The 19,910-nt window shown below is 45.5% G+C and overlaps 1 protein-coding gene across 13 annotated transcripts in view; it reads left to right on the top strand.

Annotated features, from left to right (window-relative positions):
* Positions 1-19,910, top strand: part of CLEC16A (C-type lectin domain containing 16A) — a 1,523,862-nt gene that overhangs the window by 526,131 nt on the left and 977,821 nt on the right. For all 13 annotated transcript variants that reach the window (XM_077448876.1, XM_077448874.1, XM_077448875.1 and 10 more), the window contains one exon: positions 13,509-13,737. In XM_077448876.1, the coding sequence (XP_077305002.1) occupies positions 13,509-13,737 (229 nt within the window). The remainder of the gene's footprint in view (positions 1-13,508; positions 13,738-19,910) is intronic.

Genomic DNA, 19,910 nt, shown 5'->3' with positions numbered 1-19,910 from the left:
GGTAACCCCTGCTCTGTGGTTTCCGATGACTCTGACCAGGACCAATCGGACAGTGAGGATGAGTCCCCGTCCGGGTCTGTGTGCGACAAATTGCTTGGAGCACTTATCACAGCTGTGCATGATACCCTGAAGATTCAGGAGCCAGCAGATCCCTCTACTGATGAAGCGGTCCCTTTTGGGTCCCATAAGCCAGCCCGTTCACCTAAGGTGTTCCCTTATCTGACTTATTTTGATAAGTTGATTTACAAGGAATGGGGTCGACCCCAATGGACCTTTTCGGTCCCCAAATACATGGCGGTGCATTATCCCTTTTGAGGAGAGCCTTCTCAAAAAGTGGTCGGCTCTGGTTGTGGACCCCCCAGTATCCAGGTTAAACTAAGTAACCACAATCCCGGTAGAGGGGACTCTTGCCTTTAAGGACCCCACAAACAGGAAGGCCGTAGCAGTTGTTTTAGTTTTAACAATTTTCTTTTATTTAAGAAAATGGTAAACAAGACATGAATAAAACTTTACAAGAACGCAACAGACAAGCGAATAATGTCATCATTACAGAAGAGAGCATACAACTTCATTTTCAGTCAGAGTACAAGCAGAATTTGCACGTAATTTCAGAAGTACAACTGTTGTGCTGTATGTACAAGCCCTTCATTCATAAAAGACAACTCTATGGTATTTAGGGTACACCCAATGAAGTAGAGATAATCATGTGGGCTCAAAGAAGAGCCTCACCTTGAGTTGTCCCTTTCTCGCATAGGGGGGTGTTGACCGCCGGTCCCACTCACATTGGGATCCGCACTCAGCCCCCCCCATTAGGTACAGCCCAACATCAAAAAAAAAAAAAAAAAAAATAGATGATATGGGGCTCAGAAAATTAAATTGGGAAGGGTGGGTAGGGGGGGTGATAGGGAAGGTGGAAGAAAGGATTGGGAACGTGGGGGGGGAAGGTTGAGGGGACGTAGCCTCCTGTCCCCTCCGTCTTACCAAATAACAAGCTTATGCCCCTTTGTTAAGGACAAAGCAAGAAGTATATATTAAGGTCTTTAGTCGTTAACGTTTGCTATCATCGCCCCTTACGAGCTATTAGCTGTTGGAATTCCTGTGATTTACGGAATTTGTGCCAGTCTTCCCAAATTGCCGTGTATTTGGTGATTTTATCCTGAGAAGAAAATATCAGCTCCTCTATCCCTGCAATATGGTCAATGCGCGAAATCCATTCAGTCAATGTGGGGACCGACACAGACTTCCAATGAACCGGCAGGCAAAGCCTGGCCGCATTAATCATATGCATTGCACTTGATTTGAAATTTTTATTTTTTTTTCCTTATTTTTGAGTGATGAAGGAGGTATTGTGCTGGGGTAAATTCCAAGGGGAGCAGAGATACTGAAGACGTTACTTCGTGAACTTTTTGCCAATATGATTGGATCCGAGGACAGCTCCACCATATGTGTAAAAAAGTGCCTTGACCTTGGCCACATCTCCAGCATCGGTCAGTGACCGATGGTACGAATTTATGGAGAATCTCTGGCGTTTTGTACCACCTTGTCCTGATTTTATATCCATTCTCCTGAGTGTGGACATTTAGCGAGCCTTTATGGATATAAAGGTGGATTCGTTCCCAGTTTGTATGTGAGATTTCGGTATTTAATTGCTTTTCCCAAAAATCATGTTCAGGTTTTAGAATACTCTGTGCTTCTTGAAACATGGAAGCATACAGTACTGATATAACGTGTCTCTGGGGGGAGAGCTCCATACACATTGTTTCAAACGGCGTCGGAGATTTTGTGAAACTTCCCTTGGCTCCTGAACTAGTTAAGTAATGTTTGAGTTGGAGATAAGGCCATAGGGGAAAAGATTTAGTGGGCGACTGCGCTGCCAGTTCTCTTTGGTTAAGGAGTCTACCTCTCGAGAAGAAATGCCTGGCTTGCATCTCCTCATGTGGCCATTCCCGAGAGAGAAACCCCCCTTCCACCCCTGGGGTGAAGGCAGGGTTTCCTCTGAGAGGGGTGAGGGCGCAGTTTATGTTTGAGACTGCATGTACTTTGCACACCCGATCAAATACCTCCAGGGTCACTTTAACTAGAGGATGAGAACACACAGCGGTCGGTCTATGTGTATTGGCTAGCCACGGAATCACCTTAAGGTCAGAGTCGACCATTAGGTGCTCCAGGCGCACCCAGCCCTTACATTTGATGTGAACTCTCCAGTCCACAATTCGGGCTAACTGCGTGGCCCAGTGATACCTCTGTAAATCCGGTAGCCCGATGCCACCTTCGGACTTGGGTAGTACCAGTTTAGCCCACTGAATTCTCGTCCCTTTAGTTCCCCACAGAAAGGTTCTACAGAGTTTTTTATATGTCGCAAAAAAGGAAAATGGTAAGCCGATTGGAATTGTCTGCATTTTGTATAAGATACGCGGGAGCACCGTCATCTTTAAGATCGCCGCACGTCCAAACCAGGAGATACCAGGCACATCCCATTTAATTAAGTCCAAACTCAACTTCCTGAGTTCAGGCAGAAAGTTTAGGTTGTAGAGGTCTTCCCATTTACTTGGTAATTGAATACCCAGATAAGTGATAGCGTCAGTTTTCCAAGCAAAGGGGAAGTTCTTCTGGCAATGAGTGACAACGTCAGGTGGAAGGGTAATATTTAGAGCAAACGATTTTGAAAAGTTGATCTTTAAATTGGAAATAGATCGGAATTGTGTCAGTATGTGCATTAAATTCGGTAGGGTCGTTAAGGGAGAAGAGAGGAAGAGCAGGACGTCATCTGCAAACGCCGCCACTTTAAATTCCCTGTTATTAATCTCAATACCTTTTACGTCCGGGTTTGCTCGAATGGATCTCAAAAAGGGTTCAAGTGTAAGTATGTAAAGTAAGGGGGACAGCGGGCAGCCCTGTCTGGTGCCATTCTGGATGGAGAAGGCCTCTGACAGGTGGCCGTTAACGCGGACCCTGGCATTTGGATTTGTATACAAAGACATAATATAAGCTCGCATGCGCGAGCCCAAGCCCAATCTCACCAGGACCGCGTCCATATAATCCCAGGCCACCCGGTCAAAGGCCTTCTCCGCATCCATAGAAAGGAAAAAAACCTGCATTACGTGTGGAAGTCAACCAATGGTGTAGGTTTAGAGCCTTAATGGTGTTGTCCCTGGCTTCTCTGCCAGGGACAAAACCCACCTGGTCCAATCCCACCCATGCTGGCACATGATACGAAAGCCTGTTAGCTATCATTTTGGAGAAAATTTTTACGTCTACATTTAAGAGCGAAATCGGTCGGTAATTAGCAACGTTAGTAAGGTCTTTGCCATCTTTCGGAATTACCGCAATGTGAGCAGCCAACAGGCTATGCGGGGGGTCTACTGTGTCTGTCATAGTGTTAAAAGCCTTTAAGAAATGTGGGCCAAGAAGGTCTGGGAAGCATTTAAAATATTGCGAGGAGTAGCCATCTGGCCCCGGGCTTTTCCCCGGTTTGGTGGCTTTTAGGGCCGCCACCCATTCTTCTGAGGAAAAAGGGGCTTCCAGAGCTTGTTGGTCCTCATACGATAGGGTTGGGGGACCGTGTTGTCGAAGAAAATCTTCAATCAGGTTCGCCCTCTCTCCTCTCTGGCCTAGAGTATCTTCCGTTTGCTGTATGTTATAGAGACCTTTGTAATACTCCTGAAACTGACGTGTTATCTCCTCGTTTTTCGTATGAGCCTTCCCTTTATGATCAACAATATGATGAACGGTATGAGACAGAATGCGTTTCTGTATGCAACGTGCCAGGAGCCTACCTGGTTTGTTGCTATTTTCATAAAAGAACTTCTGCGATCTCAAATGCTGTTTCCGTGCTCTTTTATATAATTCCTCTCGTAGGAGCATCCGAGTTGCGTCCAGTTCAGCCGCAACTCTAGTTGCCCCCGAGCGTTTATGCTGCGCTTCCAGCTGTGAGATTTTGGCTGTCAGCTCCAAAATTCGGGCTTGTTGAGCCCGTTTTTTTTGTGCAGCGAGAGCCAAGAAATGCCCACGTACCATGCATTTGTGTGCCTCCCATTGAACCATAGGGGGAACGTCTGGCGTTTCATTATGTCGGAAAAAATCGCTTATGGCTTGTTTAATTGTTGCCACATCTCCTACATCTGTGAGAAGGGATGCATCCAGTCTCCAAGTTTTTGAATATGTAACCCTTTGGGGGAACCTGAGGATCAAGGTGACCGGATGGTGGTCCGAGATCACCATGGGCTCTATGGTAGCTTTGTGTAGGTAACCCAGGTCTCTCTGGCCCACGAATAGATAATCTAGGTGCGAATAACGGTTATGAGGGGCCGAGAAGAACGTAAAGTCTTTCCCCGTCGGATTTAGGGTACGCCAAGTGTCATGGAGCGCCAGGGAAGCAAGTTGTATCTTCACCTGTCTTAAAGTTGAAAATGGTATAGACGATGTGCCTGTGGAAGTATCTAAAAGTGGATTGAGTGCCATGTTAAAGTCTCCCCCCAGAATCACAAGGCCTGACATAAACGTGGTCAATTTCAGTAAAGTTTCTTTCAGAAAGCGTAATTGTTTCGTGTTCGGACAATAGATGTTTGCCAAGGTCAGTGGCTTGCCTTTCCATGTACCTTTCAAAAAAAGGAATCTGCCCTCAGAGTCTACCAACTTATCCGTGGCAATAAAATCAAACGTCTTAGCCAATAAGATAGCTACCCCTTTGGTCTTTGAGTCAGCACAAGTTGCATGGTGCACTGTTGGGTAATGATGATTAGAAAGCCGGGGCACAGACCCTGTTTTGAAGTGGGATTCCTGAATAAATACAACGTGGGCTTTCTGCCTCTGCACCTCAGTTAATAAACTACTGCGTTTTTCTGGAACGTTAAGACCTTTTGTATTTAGAGAGTACACTTTGAGGGACAGGGGAGCTGAGGACTGCATCTCAAAGGGTATTCGAGTACCACACTATAAACTAGAAAGCGTTCCCGCCAATGGCAGACGGAGGGGGCCTGAGGCAGAAGGGGGGGGGGGATAGGGGTGGGTGAAAAAAGGGGGGTGAGGGTAGAAAAGGGAAGGAGGGGGGGGAGAGGGACAGGTGGGTAGGGAAGATAATGTGAACTTTAACAGAGATCCGGGCAGGGGTTTGTGGACCCCAATCCAAGATCTGAGGTGACGCCGTATTCCACAAGGAAGAAATACGGGGCACAGATCTCCTACCAAAAGTACACCTACTCGGACTAGAGAGGTGATAACCGGAGACAGCCTCAGCCTGCTAGGCTATCTAGGCAGGGTATCCCTGCGGGACAGTGATGTTACGCGTCCCAACCGGAACTTTCCAGAGGGGGAACCAGCCTACTCTGGCTAGGGGAGAAAGTCTAACACCAGAACCAGTATTAACGCCCTTCCCCCGTCTCTCCATAAAGCATGGTGAATTCCCAAAGGGGAGTCCCCTGCATTGGCCCGCCAAGAATGTGTGGGACCCACCATCACAACCCACCCCCAGTCAGGGGGGTGAGTCCCGACAGCGAGCGCCCAACCATCTTCAGATTCGTCCAGTGGAAGCCGCGAGCATACGACTTCCGACTGTTCAATACACACCTCGATGAATAATACATTGTGGCTGGCATCTCAGCCGTCCGGTGTCCCGAAGCCCCAGCCATGGGGAGGGGGCTCCAAGAGATCGGAAAGCACAAATTCAGGGCATCCAAAATCATGTGTATGTGAGAGGTAACAACAAAAAAGAAAAACCTAAGTAGAACATTGTCAAAAACAATACAAATAAAATCAATAAACCCAAGCACTCAATCCAGTAGCTTATTTAACCTGTAACCAGAATTTCACAGCTGCTCCTTAACGGTTTCCAGCTTCCAACTCAGCGTCATCGGCACCCTACTCCACAACATAAAGCCATTTAGTTAGCAAGGACGTATGCTGTAGTTCCCCCCACTAAAGGGTCTAGGAACTACTCTAGTAAAGGGACGAGATACCATTTCTTATTGTGATCCAGCGTGTGCCTCAACCCTCACACTATGCAGGCTAGTAAGGTACTATTGCTATTGTTAGAACACGAGAAGAACTTTTTCAGCTAATTTTCCCTGTGAACCTGTCAGATTACCACTATATCTACCCCTCACCTATTCGACATGGGCCCTCGTTCCCCGATGCCTCGGCCCTAAATTGGAGGGGTGCCTTCACTTATGACTGATTTTCCCAATGTGGTGTATAAGTCCCTGGTAATCCCAGGGGATAAAGATAGTAATGTACAAAGCAGCATATTAAAAAAACAACACAAGCAAAGAAAATTATACGCTTACATATATATAAAAGGGAAAAGGGGTGAATGGGAACAAAGCCAGGAATAGTCACTGTACGAAGTCCAAGTCCAGAACATCGGGGGGTGGGGGGGTGGGGGTTCAACGATAAGCATATCGTGTTGCATATGAAAAGGGCATAGGCCGTAGCCGGGTCAGATCTTTAGGGGGGGGATCGCATTCCCCCCATCTACCAGATATGGCTCTGCATCGTACCAAACATAAAAAAAAGGTCACTCCTAAGGCAAAAGGATGATAAAAACGCCTGGGAGCCTGCGAAGTGAACGCACACTTCATATCCGCAGCGATGCAGCGGCCGCCCATAGAAGTCTCCTTCCTTGAAGCCGCCTGACCTCAGTGACATCTGGTACATGGGCTGAGTGACTTTTCCCCCTTCCCCACCTAGAGCGAAATCTTGGCATGACCGTGTAGTAAAATCCCGGTAAGTCTCCAAGAACTTTAATCAATGTAAACTCGGAACCCCAAGTAGATAGTTACCAGATGGAGAGATCAGTTCAGGTATAATCCCTGGGCCCAGGGATACCGGAGGATGAGGGAGTGAAAGTGAGGCAATGAGGAACAAGGGCTCAGTCAAGCTAGTCAGGGAAGCAGCTTACCAAACCAGTCCTGGTGTTACAGCCGGTCAGTTCTACGCCGTACTGAAGATGGTGAGGCACGTGGACTCTCTTCCGTCTCCATGTCACCCCGTCGTCTTGGTGGGGTAATGGACGAGGATCTTCGTCGTCGTTGTCTGCTCCTTTGGGTTCGAGGTGTTACTTCCTGCCGGGAGGAGATCCAGGGTTCCGGTTGCATAAAAGCGCCATACCAGTCTGGCACTTCCACATACGGTATGTTAAGAATATCACAGAATTGCCGGAGGTCACCTGGTGTCCTCAACATCGCTGTGCGATTTCCAACCGTAGCTTGCAAGCAGAATGGAAATTTCCAGCGGTAGGGAATGCAATGTTCTCTGAGCACCTGGAGAAGCGGCCGAAGGTCCCTTCTGTGTTGTAGGGTAATAGTGGACAGATCTTGGTATATCTGGATACGTGCACCTTCATGTTCTAGGTTAGCATGGGTACGTGCAAGTTGCAGAATTTCTTCTTTCTGTGTGAAGTTGACCAAGCAACATACAGCATCTCTAGGCGGATCAGTATCTCTGCCTCTTGGTCTTAGCGCTCTGACACCTCTCCATCTCTACTGGGGCGTCCGGCGGTCTGCCCAAAAGCGTGTTAAAAATCGCCCAAACTGCAGCTTGTAGATGGGGGCTTTCCGCTGTTTCTGGGATCCCTCTGATGCGGAGGTTGCGCCTGCGGCCCCTATTGTCAAGGTCCTCCATATGTCTATGCATGTCAATAAGGTGCTGTGCCTGTACAGTGGATGCATGCTGCAGTTGGTGAATGGCCGCCCCATGTGTTGCTGTGTGTGATTCAACTTGATCCAGCCTGCCAGCTACTGCTCTAATCTCTGCCTTCAAGTCTGAGACTGCTGCAGTCAGTGAACATTTGATGTCAGCTGCCACTTGTTGGAGGTCAGCCAGGCATAGAAGGGGTGAGATGTGGGAAGCTCCCCTACCTGACTGGTGGCTGGCCGAGTGCTCCGGGTCTGCCAGGAGGTGTCCACTCTGCTCCGCTGTCTGCGGTGCGGCCTGGGAAGCGTCCGCCATTGCGGCCTGCGATGCGGCCTGTGATTCGGCCGTCTGCGAGCGGAACATCGCCGGTATGTTCCTATTATGCGGCGGAGCCCGGTCTTGTTGAGACCGGGAGGTAGAGCGGCTTCTCCCCGTCATTTTCAGTGCTGTTCAGGAGAGGACTCAGCGTATGCAAGGGCTTCTAGGAGAAACGGAGGACGGAGCTCTTCTCCTAAGCTGCCATCTCGCTCCGGTGCCAGGCCACGCCCCCCGTAGCAGTTGTTTACGGTTGTGGGGTCAACTATGCGACCAGTACTGGCATCCACACTTGTTTCTCAGACACTAACCGAGTGGGCAAAACATTTATACCGTGAATTGGGAGAGCAACAGGCTTCTCCTGTCTGCGTGTAACTAGCAGACCAACTAGTGCAAGGCCTTATGTACATTTGTGACGCAACCCTGGATACCCTTCTTCTGTTATCCACAGCTTTAGTGTCAGCAGTGGTGCTAAGGAGCCTGATTTGACTAAAATGCTGGCCCTGCTGACCAGACATCTGAAAAAGCCCTGACAAATCTTCCCTTCCTTGGCGACCGGCTCTTTGGAGCCTCATTGGATGACATTATTAAAAATGCCATGGGTGATGAGAGTACACTACTCCCACAGGCCAGGAAGACTAAGGAGCCACACCATAGGCAAGGGCCCTCGTTCTCCGCTCACAAACTGCTTTTTCGTCCATCGGGGGCTTCGAACAAGCATCCTTAGTCCGACAGGATGACCTCTGAAGGACCAAAGTGTCCATGGAACCGCAAGCCTAACAAGCCTGTGAGCAGAAGTGCTACCGCATGAAGGTTTTCCACCGCCCGCAACACGGGTCGGGGGTCATATTTGGGTGTTTGCAGCCCGGTGGGCCTCTCGGCTGTCTGACTAATGGGTCTGTGATCTGATTTCCTCAGGCTACAAGATAGTTTCTCTCAAAACAGATTCTTCCCCTCCAGCATACCCATACTCACCGGGAAGCCCTATTGGGGGCAGTAAGGAACCTGCTGAGAGCCACATGGGGGAGGTATGCCCTAACCACTCTTAAATATGGGATATGGCTTGAACCCTGTCATATAGCTAAGGAATAGTGTTTTATGATGCACATTTCCTTGGTCTCTTCAACCAATTTACCTGTACTGTGTATTTGATTTGGTCCATGTTGGACGACTAGAGTATCGTGCCTTACTTGTTTGAAATAAAGGAACATTTTCTTTGTAAAAGGAACCTGCTGAGTCGCGGGGTAGTACCTGTTCCGGAATCGGAACGTTTCCAGAGGTTCCACTCAAAACATGTTTGTAGTCCCCAAAAAGGAAGGGGTACGTCCAATTTTGGACCTGAAAGCCCTCAGTTACTTTGTAAAGGTAGAAAGGTTCAGAATGGAATTGGTTCGCTCAGTAGTTGCTGCACTCCATCAAGGGGACTTCCTGACGTCCTTTGACATCCAGGATGAGTACTTGTACATACCCATATGCCTTCAGCATGAGAGGTTTCTCAGATTTGCAGTCGGGAAGCCCACTACCAGTTTGTGGCTCTCCCTTTTGGTTTGGTATCAGCCCCCCGAGCCTTTACCAAGGTATTGGCTCCTGTTTTGGCATTGCTGCGGCAACACAGGATCACAATTGTGGGATACCTAGGAGATCTCCTGAGAGCATCTTCCGCCTCAGAATTAGAGGAGGATGTGGAGATCACTATGCAGACCCTGCAGGAATTTGGTTGGCTGTTGAACTTAGTCAGTGATCATACCGACTCAGCGTTTGGAGTACCTAGGCTTACTGCTGGACTCCATGGACGTGAGAGTGTTTCTCCCTTCAGACAAGTTGCAGACTCTCAGAGCCGCGTTCAAACAGAACCGCAGACGGCGGTGGCATACATCAATCACCAAGGAGGAACAAGAAGCTTGGTCGCCGCATGGGAGGTCACTCACATCTTTCAGTGGGCAGATCAACATGTACTGGCTCTGTCAGACATTTACATCTCGGGAGTGAAGAACTGGCAGGCGGACTACCTAAGTCGCAAGATGCTGGACCCAGAAAAATGGGCGTTGCATCCGGTAGTGTTCAGGCTAATGTGCCTGCAATGGGGCACACCAGACGTGGATCTTCCGGCCTCCCGTCTCAATCGAAAGGTGCCAAGATTCGTGTCCAGGACAAAGGATCTTTGGGCAGACACGTCAGACGCGCTGGTGGCTCTGTGGGATCCGTACCAGCTGATCTATGCCTTTCCTCCGCTGAAACTGTTGCCACGTCTGCTCCACAGAGTGGAGGCCGAGGGGGATCCCAGATTGGCCTCAGCGTCCTTGGTACACAGACCTAGTGTGCCTGGTGGCGCACACCCCTTGGTGACTGCCCTTACAAGAGGACCTTCTGTCTCAAGGTCCGATTCTCCATCCTGCTTTGCCATCGCTGGTTTTAACGGCATGACTATTGAGAGCCAGGTGTTGAGGAACCGGGTCTTTTGGACTCGGTTATTCCAACTATGCTGAGAGCACGGAAATCTTCTTCTCAGAAGATATCATCGTACCTGGAAGGCCTACATCTCCATGTGTGAGGAGAAAGGATGGCGTCCGCGCTCCTTTTCTATATCCAGGATCCTGCTGTTTCTTCAGCAAGGAGTAGACCAGAAATTGGCGTTAAACACCATTAAGGGGCAAATATCAGCCTTGGCTGTTTTTTTTTTGTTTTGTTTTTTTTCAGCAACCCCTGGCGTTTCACTCATTAGTGAGTACCTTTGTTCAGGGGGTTCATCATGTAGTCCCTCCGGTGCGTCCACCGTTACCCCCTTGGGATCTGAACCTGGTGTTATTGGTGCTTCAAAAGCCACCATTTTAAAATATCAGGGATATTCCCCTCTTGACTTTTTCCCAGAAAGTGGTCTTTCTAGTGGCCATCACATCGGCCAGGAGGGCTTAGGAACTAGTGATCTTGTCCTGCAAGTCGGCTTATCTGGTTATCCACAAGCATAAGGTGGTGTTGCGTCCGCCACCGTCTTTTCTGCCGAAAGTGGTCTCGGCTTTTCATATCAATGAGGACATTGTATTACCATCTCTGTGTCCTAAGCCAAAACACCCTAAGGAAGTGGCCCTTCACGCTCTGGATGTGGTTCAGGCTCTAAAGGTGTATTTGTCTGCCACGGTTCCCTGTCGGAATTCAGACTCACTGTTTGTTTTTCGGTGGCTGGTCCAAAGAAAGGGATGGCGGTCTCTTTGGCCACCATTTCCAGGTGGTTCAGACAGATTGTAGTTAAAGCCTACGCCTTGAAGGGACAGGTGCCCCCCTTTCTGGTCACGGCCCACTCCACAGGGGCAGTCAGGACGTCTTGGGCCTTCCAGCACCAAGCGTCTGTCGCTCAGGTGTGTAAAGCGGCGACCTGATCGTCTGTCCACACATTTACCAGGTTTTACAAGGTAGACATCAGTGCATCGGCTGATGCCTGTTTTGGCTGCAAAGTTTTGCAGGCAGCTGTATAGTTGCAATTGTGTATGCAAATTTTCCTTTTTTCCTGTTTTTTCGGAAAAAAAATGCAGTACCTTTAAGTTAATGCACTGTTGCATTAGTTTCCGCAGTTTTTGGTGCGGATGAGGGTAGTTCCTCCTGTTGAGGTGTACCCTGGTTTTGTGGTGGTTTTTTCCACGCACTGTTTTTTGTGGGTTAAGTTTACACTAGTTCCCACTTGCCATGGTGGATGAAGTTTTATGCTGTTTTCCCACCCCTCATTTGGCGCTGCTTGGGGACGTCCCAATGGCTAAGAGAGGAGCAGTGTCGCTCTGTGAATATAAGAGAAAATAGGATTTTTTGTACTTGCCGTAAAATCCTTTTCTCTGTAATTCACCGACCGACAATGCACACCCGCCCCTCCTTTTTTCTCTTTACATTATACTGCTTGTTGACGTACTGATGACTGCATGGCAGGCTGGAGGGTTGTTGCCCAAGGGATCGCCCCCTAGGCTGAACTGATAAGTTCTGAGTGTTACATAACAAGTAATGCCTCGTATTCTCCTAGTGGTGGGCATAACAACCTAATGGCTAAGAGATGAGCTGTGTCAGTCAGTAAATTACAAAGAAAAGGATTTTACGATGAGTATAAAAAAATATTTATCAATCGACCACACAGATCTAATAACATTGAGTTATTTTCATAGGGGGAGTCGGTCTATATAGTCTTCTTTTGTTATCTCTTTTCATATTACTTACTGTTTTCACACATTTATATACACTTGAGAATGCACATATGCCATATATATATTGCACTTCTTTAGTGTATACATATATTTTTTATGATGGTCACGGTCCTTTATGCGACTGTTTTCTGTCTGTAGTGATAAATAAATGTGTGTGTGTGTGTGTGTGTGTGTGTGTGTGTGTGTGTGTATATGCTTTTTAAATGCTTAGGGGTGTTTGTAAAAACAAACGCACAGCAAGTTGCCAAGTGCATGTACATTTGTTCAGTGCAAATTGGACAAAAACTATTAGGCTATTAACTATTTTCGCAGTTGGTTAAATGTTTGTCATTCATTTAAAAGAAATGCCACATTTGGTCATTAGACAATGTCAAGTATCCAATGAATTTCTAGTAGACAAATAGGTTATTTTCCATTTTAAATCAATTCAAAAACATTCAACCAGCACATCTAAGAGCTTAAAGTTTTTTGGGGGCAACCCAAAATTAATTTTCTTACAATTTCACTCAAAGCCCCCGTTTATATTGGCACAATTTGACAGGTCAAATCACATGTCACATCAGAACCTATTGCCGACAATACAAGTGTCTCTGCGGCACCGCACTGATTTCCAAAAGTAGTTCCTGCTCTACTTTTGGTGACTTTGGGGGCAATTTCAATAGACATCTGTGCACAGACATCTTTTAAGTCACCCCCAAAGTGAGACTGAAATGCGCCTTTGAAATTGTTCAAGTTCAGATGAACTCACACGATTACAAAGCCGTTTTGAGTGTGAACGGGGGCTCAATGATAATGGTAAACAGGACAAATAGAGAGGGTGAATCGCTTTAACGGGGGCACAGACAACAATAAAAATTGACAAGCATTCTAATACCTCTCCACTCTATCCACAACTTAAAAAAAAAACAACGGTTTGCCTTAAGTTATACTTTTACTCCATTCACACAGAATTTAATGTATGTGCACTTTCACTGGATGCATTAATATGCATTTTTGTTTTTTATAAATACAACCCTAGTGTAATCTTTCTGTTATGGGCTATCCTGGAAAAAATTGTGAAAGTGTGTTATTGATAAGAGTAATATAATTATTTTTTTTGGAGTCAAATAATTAATATACTTTTATACTTGTTTAGGGAAGCCTATTTTGTTTTATTAGCCTTATTTAGTAAATAGGTCTTCTAGTTAGTACTCATAGAAACCAATCAGAATTTACTCCAGTGAAGTCAGAGAAGCATGAGAGGATGTATGGAATATGGCTAAATTTGTACTGCATAGTTATAGTTTGTAACAGTAAGGAGTTTATTTATCAAAAGTAAATGCCTGTCTAATTTTTAACTTATTCCAAAATTGTGATTATTTTTTATTTTTTTTGTTTACATAGGCAGATTCCAGCATTCAATGTTTCACTAAACCCCAGGAAACTCTAGAGAAATCCTTGGAGATTAACAGACAGAGAGGGAGAAAGAAACACCAAAAGCGGCCCAATTACAAAAATGTTGGGGAGGAGGAAGATGATGAGAAGCTATCAGAAGATATTCAAGAAGAGCTAGATAAAGGGAAACCTGCAGAGAATCTCTCTAAAGGTGCCAAGGGAAGTGGAGATACAGAAGGTTAGACTATACTATATTAGAGTTATGGTAAATGGTTATTCCTGCGCTGCTCCTAGGGAAAGCTATTTAGATGAATAGCTGCATACACCGATATGGACCAAACCGTGTCCAATAGAAAGAGTTTATGGGGAAAGTTGATGTCACGCTATTCTTACTCTATTGTAAGAGAGGGGCTATTACACCTTCTGCTCGATCTAATAAAAATGACCCTCAAATAGTATATAGGGCAAATACGATATTTGAATGTGCAATATACTCTTGATGGTTCTGTATGATTTAAAATTAATTCCAGTGTGGATATTTATAAAAGAGATATCATAAAATAAGGTGCCAAAAATAGAGATAATAAAGTGCACTATGAGAATCTATAAACACACCTGCAGAGGTGCTAACACCCAGTAATGTTGAGTGTATATAAACTCCCAAGGGTGTATTAGTGTTAAATATTATCGCATTGAAATCTAATGTAATATCAATTAAGAGATAAAAAAAAATCAAGAAATAAACAAATACACATAAGTAAACACACTACAGAGGCAGCTTATGCATGCATATAACACTACACGTGTTGGACTATATGTTTTTAAATATCAATATCCTATGCCAAGTGCTCATAAGATAAGTGCAACTACTTCAATATACTAAACAGAGACAGAAACTATCTACTTGCATCCTATATTGCCTGGTGTTGGCTAATACTGTAAACAATAGTGATATATAACAGCGTTAAATATAATAGAATAAAGTACACAATGACAGATTGCGAACACCCTACAGAGGTGTTAACACACAAAGGTATTAGATGATCCAAAGGAATATATTAATGTGAAATATTGGGTATCAAACTCAAAATTGAAGTCCCATAAAGTGCAATAAGAAAATATGCATAACAAATATATCAGATATTTTAAAAAGACAATTTAAACAAAAGTGAATATACTCCAAAGACAAATTGTGTATGTAAAACTTCAGTGGTGAGGATAAAATGGTCCAATGCACTGACCATAGAACTGAAAAGCATCTAATATATTAAGAATATCTATAAAAGTCCAAAAAACATCCTTTGTAAACCATATGAAAAAAAATATATATAAACACACTACAGAGCTAGTGAAAAGCAGAGTGTGTAGAAAAAAATTGTGTAAAATAGAAACCAAAGTTCAAAAAAGGAAGAGGAAGCGCGTCTTAAAGTGCATGTGCTTTTCTGTGACAACCAATGTGCATGCAAATCCAGTAACCACTTCCCAGTGTTCTCTTCACTGTGTCCGCACACTTAAGTAATGGCCCCTTAACTCAAGGCAAGGAGACAAGAGTGTATAAGCCTTTAAGGCTCCGCTTTCTGGATCCACACTTCTCTTTCACTTTCTTTATAAAAACACATATGATAAGAAGATGGTCACAGCACAGGTCCGGGTCCCTTTAAGGCTCCTCTCTCCAGTTCCACTCTCCTCCTTTAGTTTATCTCCATAGAGCCCATTTTAATCAGCGAAAACAAACCATAGTGTAGTAGGTTTTTAAAATGTATCCATTTTTATTAACAATAAGCATAGGGTACTCAAAAGCGGTCTCTTTAAAACAGCCTATATCCAACGAGCAGCAAACTCATGAATGACTTGTATAGCGCTACCTATGCGAAATGAATCGCCTCAGAGCGCTTTCTTGCCACTGGTGTCCATCTGCAGCTTTTTTGCGGTCCTTTAACCTGTAGGGTCCCGACGCACTTACAACATTGACATACACATATGTTATGGCCAATTTTTTTGGACAGAGTCTAATTAACCTACCAGCATGTCTTTGGAGTGTGGGAGGAAACCAGAGTACCCGGAGGAAACCCATGCAGGCACAGGGAGAACATGCAAACTCCAGGCAGATAGTGTCGTGGTCGGGATTTGAACCAGCAACCCTATTGCTGCTAGGTGAAAGTGCTAACCACTACACCACTGTGCTGCCCATGTAATGCAAATCAGCATAGAGCATCCTTCCCTGTTCTGACGTGTGACGTCAGAGTCACACGACAAGTGCGTCAAAACAAACTCCGCAGCGGCGCACAACTATGCACACATGCACAGCCGCCAGGGGAGAACACCTAACGATTCCACACAAAAGTGCGTGACAAGCATGTCAGGTGCCATCTCCACCACAGCATGCAAATGTGCGCATGTGCAAGGCCGCCACCAAGGGAAAGACGCAACAGAGCTGACCGAAAAATGGTCACAAAAAACAGAGCGCCATCCAAGACAGGATGCAGCCGCATGGAAATCGGTCATATTGTGGATCGCTGAATAGGCTGCCCAACAATCGGGAGGCCTGTGTGCGCTAGGTGGGACAAAGAGGGGGCCACCACTTTGACCCAAAGGCCGGCCACGGTCAACATCCCCAATGGTTCACAGACAACACTGTATACAATCATAGGCAATCAAAGATCAACTTAAAAACCCCAAAAGAGTACACAAGAACAATCTAGGGAAGAGGACATAGCAAGACATTATTATTATTATTATTATTATTATTATTATTATTATTATTATTATTATTGTAACAAGACATAACATAGGTCAAATTACATTAAACAACATTGCAACAATTTCCTATATTAACATAATGCCCTGGTATTTGAGGACATAGAGCTATAATTATTCTTTTTCACATCCACCAGAAGAGAATGCCTCCAGGAAGAGCCTGAAGCTGAATTGCTCATTGAGTCCGGGGGGGGGGGGGGGGAGATTGCCCCAAGGTCCGCTATCCACCGTGCTTCTCGCTGGAGGAGGACCTTGTTCCAATCCCCACCCCTCGGACTCGGATCATCAATCTGATCCCTGGAAACCTGCCTTGGTGCTTGTCAATGACATGTCTCCCCAAAGGAAGATCAAGAATAGCCATCCTCATGGAAGTGACATGTCTAGATGCTCTTTGATGAAATTTCTGTTTTGTTTTGCCAACAAAAAACTTTTGACAGAAACATGTCAGGAGGTACCCCCTCCGTTTTACAATTGAAAAAGTGATGTGCCTTGTATGGCCGTCCGTTGCAAAGAAGGATATTTTGTCTAATTTCCATATATTCACAGATGGGACATCCACCATCTGAATGTACCAAACCTCTTACAAGGGTCCCTACGAAATTCACCCACATATTCACTCTGGACCAATTGGTCCATGAGTGAAGAGGACTGGCGATATGTAATCGCTGGCTTTGACAAAATATGTGGGGTCCAAACGTAGATGATAACAAAATTTACCAATAATGGTAGCAACGGCCTTATGTTGGTTACTATACCTAGTAATGACTCTGACAGGCTGTGTATCAAATTGTTTCTCCTTTTTTCCAAATAACAATTGGTGTCTTGTATATCCATTAGCCCGTTTGAACGCCCTCTTGGGGGAGGTATGGGAATAACCTCTCTTCAAAAGTCTATCTCACAGGGCACTTGCTTCTTGTAGGAAGGAGCCTTGATCAGAACAATTCCGCTTGAGCCTAAGATACTGGCTGTATGGGATAGAGAGTGGAAGTGGCTGTGGGTGCGAGCTGGAGGCATGCAAGATCGTGTTGCCCACTGTGGGCTTACGGTAGAGCCCACTGGACAAGTTACCGTCCTCATTCTTAAGGCCCGTACACACGGTCGGACTTTTTGACAACAGACATGCAAATTAGCTGTTTTGGAGCAACATCCGACTGTGTGTACGCTCCATCGGACAAACTTTTTCTGTTTTCATCGGACTTTTGTTGGCTCTGCGAACGGACAAACTTTTTGACAACAGAAGTCCGATGGAGCAAAGTCCGACCGTGTGTATGCAAAAGCATCGGACTTTTGTACAAGGTACAAACACGCATGCTCAGAACCATTGCAAACGATCAGACTACAATACAGAAGTTGACCAAAGGTGGCGCTGGAGTCATTGAACGTCCTCTTTTGAAGTGGCGTCCGTATGTTGTGACGTCACCACGTTCGTGTTTGTTGTCAAAAAGTCCGACCGTGTGTATGCAATACAAACTTGTGGACAACACACTTTGTACAAAAGTCCACGGAAAAGTTTGTACAAGTCCGACCGTGTGTATGGGGCTTTAGATATGGTGACGTCCAAAAATGTTATTCTTGTTTGACTGTGTGTAACAGTGAATTTTAAATTAAAGTCATTTTGGTTCATTGTCAAGATAAACTGCTCCAACTCGCATACAGAGCCCTCCTAAACCAACAAAATGTAATCTGTAGCGGAACCAGGCCACTACATGACGAGTAAGGTGCCTGAAAAATAGATCGGCTAGGAGTGACTGCTCCCACTCCCCCAGGTACAGGTTGGCGTATGATGGGGCACACAAAGTCCCCATCACTACCCCCTGCACCTGGAGGTAGTGGGAGCCATCAAAAGAGAACACATTGTGGGGAAGTATGAATTCTAGAGCCGCCATAATGAATTTCTGCAATTTCACATTACCTATACAGCTTTGAGTAATTACACGTCTTATAGCCGCTAATCCTAAATGAGGAATAGAGCTGTATAGGTGATGTCTAAGTGGTAAGTAAGTCGGGGCATGCCAGAATATAATATATAATATGGAACAGGATTAGCTTTATCAAATGTATCCGACCCATAATGCCCAGGGGTAATTTGGCCCATGTCTTTTGTCTTGGATTTTAGAGTTGCCATCAGAGGCTCTAAATTAGTTTAACAAAGTCTTCTGGGGAGTGGGTGATTTTGATTCCCAAATATTTTATGGAGCTAACCCTGACTAGGGGAGATAAGGCTTGAGTCTTCGTCAGGGCACCTATATCGATGGGGAGGATCTGGGATTTGACCCAGTTTATTTTCAAACCCGAGTATTTACTGAAAGTTTGTATCACTTCCAGGGCTGCCTGAAGGGATGGGCCTGTGTCCGCCAAATATAACAGCATGTCATCAGCCTATAGACTGCTTACTTCCACCAAACCCCCACACCGTAAGCCTTGGATATCTGTATCCGTTCTGAGGGAAGATGCAAGGGGCTCCACCGCTAGGGCATATAACAAAAGGGTTAAGGGAAATCCCTGATGTGTGCCTCTAGAAAGTGGGAAGGGAGCAGAGACCCTCCCATTGACCAGTACCTTGGCACTAGGGTTGTGATATAAAAGCTGGATCCATCTAATAAAGTTGGGTCCAAACCCAAATCGAGTCAGGCATTCCCAAAGGTACTCCCACTCAACTGAGTCGACGAGAAGTCCTTTTCTATGTCCGTTAATGTTTGTTCTGCTTGTCTGACCACCTGTGATGAGGTCTTTCTATATCTGGATATGCGTTGGAACAAAATCATGCGGGCATGGTATTTGAAACAATCCCATACCACCTCAAATGATGCTGTGCCCCTGTTGGTTTGGAAAAATAACTCCCACTCGGTACCAGCCTCCCCCAAGCCTGGAACAACCTTCAAGCAGAAGGGGTTAAACTTCCAGGCATAGGTTGTGGGGGTGAGTCCAGCCGGAGCTCAACCCAATAGGGATCGTGGTCAGAAAGGATACAAGTGTTGAAGCCTACATCTCCTAGTATAGGAAGAAGGGAGTGGGATATTAATATAAGATCTATGCGTGACATGGAGTTGTGCACTGATGAAAAACAGGAAAAAACCCCTTATCATGGGGATACCAATGTCTCCATGTGTCAATCAGGGCAAGATCAGTTATTATTATTATTATTATTATTATTATTATTATTATTATTATTATTATTATTATACTAAATTTATATAACACCAACCATTTACGCAGCACTTTACAGTGTGTGTGGAGGGGGGGACACAATTGCAGTACAATACAAAAGGTACAGGAGGGCCCTGCTCGTAGAGCTTACATTCTAAAGGGAGGGTGCGGTGGTACAAAAGGTAATGGCTGCAGAGAATGATTTGATGGGGGTGTCTCAGGGACAGTTGTTGGGTGGATGTGTGATAGGCTTCCCTTAATAAATATGTTTTTAGGGATCTTCTAAAGGTGGGCAGGGTAGGGGCTGATTGGACATACTGGGGCAGGGCGTTCCAAAGAATGGGAAAGGCTCTGGAGAAGTCTTGAAGATGAACGTGAGAGGAGGTAAGATGGGGGCGATGTTGTTGATGGCTTTGTATGTTATGGTTAGCATTTTGAATTTTACACGGTGGGGTAGGGGAAGCCAGTGAAGGGATTGGCAGAGATGGGCAGCAGTCACCGATCTAT

The sequence above is a fragment of the Lithobates pipiens genome, unplaced genomic scaffold, assembly GCF_037356315.1.
Source record: "Lithobates pipiens isolate NorthernLeopardFrog02 unplaced genomic scaffold, aLitPip1_a1.2 Scaffold_22, whole genome shotgun sequence".
NCBI classification, from domain to species: Eukaryota; Metazoa; Chordata; class Amphibia; order Anura; family Ranidae; genus Lithobates; species Lithobates pipiens.
This window is presented reverse-complemented; position numbering and strand designations above follow the sequence as displayed.